We start from the raw sequence: 1,337 nt of genomic DNA, 5'->3' as shown, positions 1-1,337 counted from the left end.
CTTCTACTATAGCCTCGGGCTGACCAAAGCCTTGTGAGTAGATTTGGTAGACGGAAACTGAAAGAAGCCCGTTGTATATATGTATATGTATGTGTGTGTATATGTTTGTGTGTCTGTGTTTGTCCCCCCCATCATCGCTTGACAACCGATGCTGGCGTGTTTACGTCCCTGTAACTTAGCGGTTCGACTAAAGAGACTGATATAATAAGTACTAGGCTTACAAAGAATAAGTCCTGGGGTCGATTAGCTCGACTAAAAGGCGGTGCTCCAGCATGGCCACAGTCAAATGACTGAAACAAGTAAAAGAGTAAAAGAGTACAGATAAGAAATAAGAATCTAGGAAAGAAAGTCTTACTTTCTGAAGATATATTACTCCAAAAATCGCATCCCATCATAGCAAGATCATGTGCTTCAAAATCCTTAAGCAAGCCTCTACCAAGATTTTCAAACATATCCCAAACACGAAGCTTTCCTGTATTGCAGCCAGACACCAACAATTTACTATCGGGACTGAAGGCACAAGTCACCACAAACGTTGTGTATCCTTGCAGGCACCTGAAATTGGGTGGGAAATTATAAATAAAGACTTGTAGGCATTTTGAAGTAAGATAAACAGCTTTCAGATACATTATGAATGAAATGATTGACTCAACCCTTTAACATCCAGATTTCTCTGTTAAATGTACTGATTATTTATTCCCATCATTTTGAACTAATCATACAGTATTGTGGTGGAGATGTCTGTCAGAAAAGTATGAGCCCTGTGAGTCAGAGTGGCTCCCTTGCCATCCTCCAGGGCAACACCTTTTCCCATTTTGTCTGCTGGAACCATGAGACGGTCTGACATACAGGAAACTGTACATTCCACTCCTTGTTGAAAAGTTCTTCTCATATCCTATATGGCTTTTTGGTTTTCATTCATGGTTTCTTAATAGGTTATATTTAAGTCGGCAAGCTGCCAGAAACGTTAGCACGCCAGGCGAAATGCTTAACGGTATTTCATCTGTCTTTACATTCTGAGTTCAAATTCTGTCGAGGTTGACTTTGCCTTTCATCCTTTCGAAGTCGATAAATTAAGTACCAGTTGCACATTGGGGCAGGGGTGATCTAATTGACTGCCGCCATCTCCAAAAATTTCAGGCCTTGTGCCTAGAGTAGAAAAGATCATTAGGTTATATTTAGAATGACATTGTAGGGTAGGTGTGAGAGGATGGATCTGGCTGGTTTAAACATGAAACAAGTAGAATATTCAGGCTGGATATGGGTGGTGCTTTAAATGCTAAAGGGTTAATTAACATCACTAAATTAGAAATGTGGAATTAAAATTTGTTTTTTCT

The 1,337-nt window shown here is 39.8% G+C and overlaps 1 protein-coding gene across 1 annotated transcript in view; it reads right to left on the bottom strand.

Annotated features, from left to right (window-relative positions):
• The window catches only part of LOC106878381 (WD repeat, SAM and U-box domain-containing protein 1), a 36,106-nt gene that overhangs the window by 23,990 nt on the left and 10,779 nt on the right, over nt 1-1,337 (bottom strand). The window contains exon 2 of the mRNA XM_014927575.2: nt 356-555. Coding sequence (XP_014783061.1) covers nt 356-555 — 200 coding nt within the window. The remainder of the gene's footprint in view (nt 1-355; nt 556-1,337) is intronic.

This window comes from Octopus bimaculoides, chromosome 17 (genome assembly GCF_001194135.2).
Source record: "Octopus bimaculoides isolate UCB-OBI-ISO-001 chromosome 17, ASM119413v2, whole genome shotgun sequence".
In the NCBI taxonomy this organism is placed as follows: Eukaryota; Metazoa; Mollusca; class Cephalopoda; order Octopoda; family Octopodidae; genus Octopus; species Octopus bimaculoides.
Note: the sequence above shows the minus strand (reverse complement) of the source record. Positions and strands in the feature narration are given on the sequence as shown.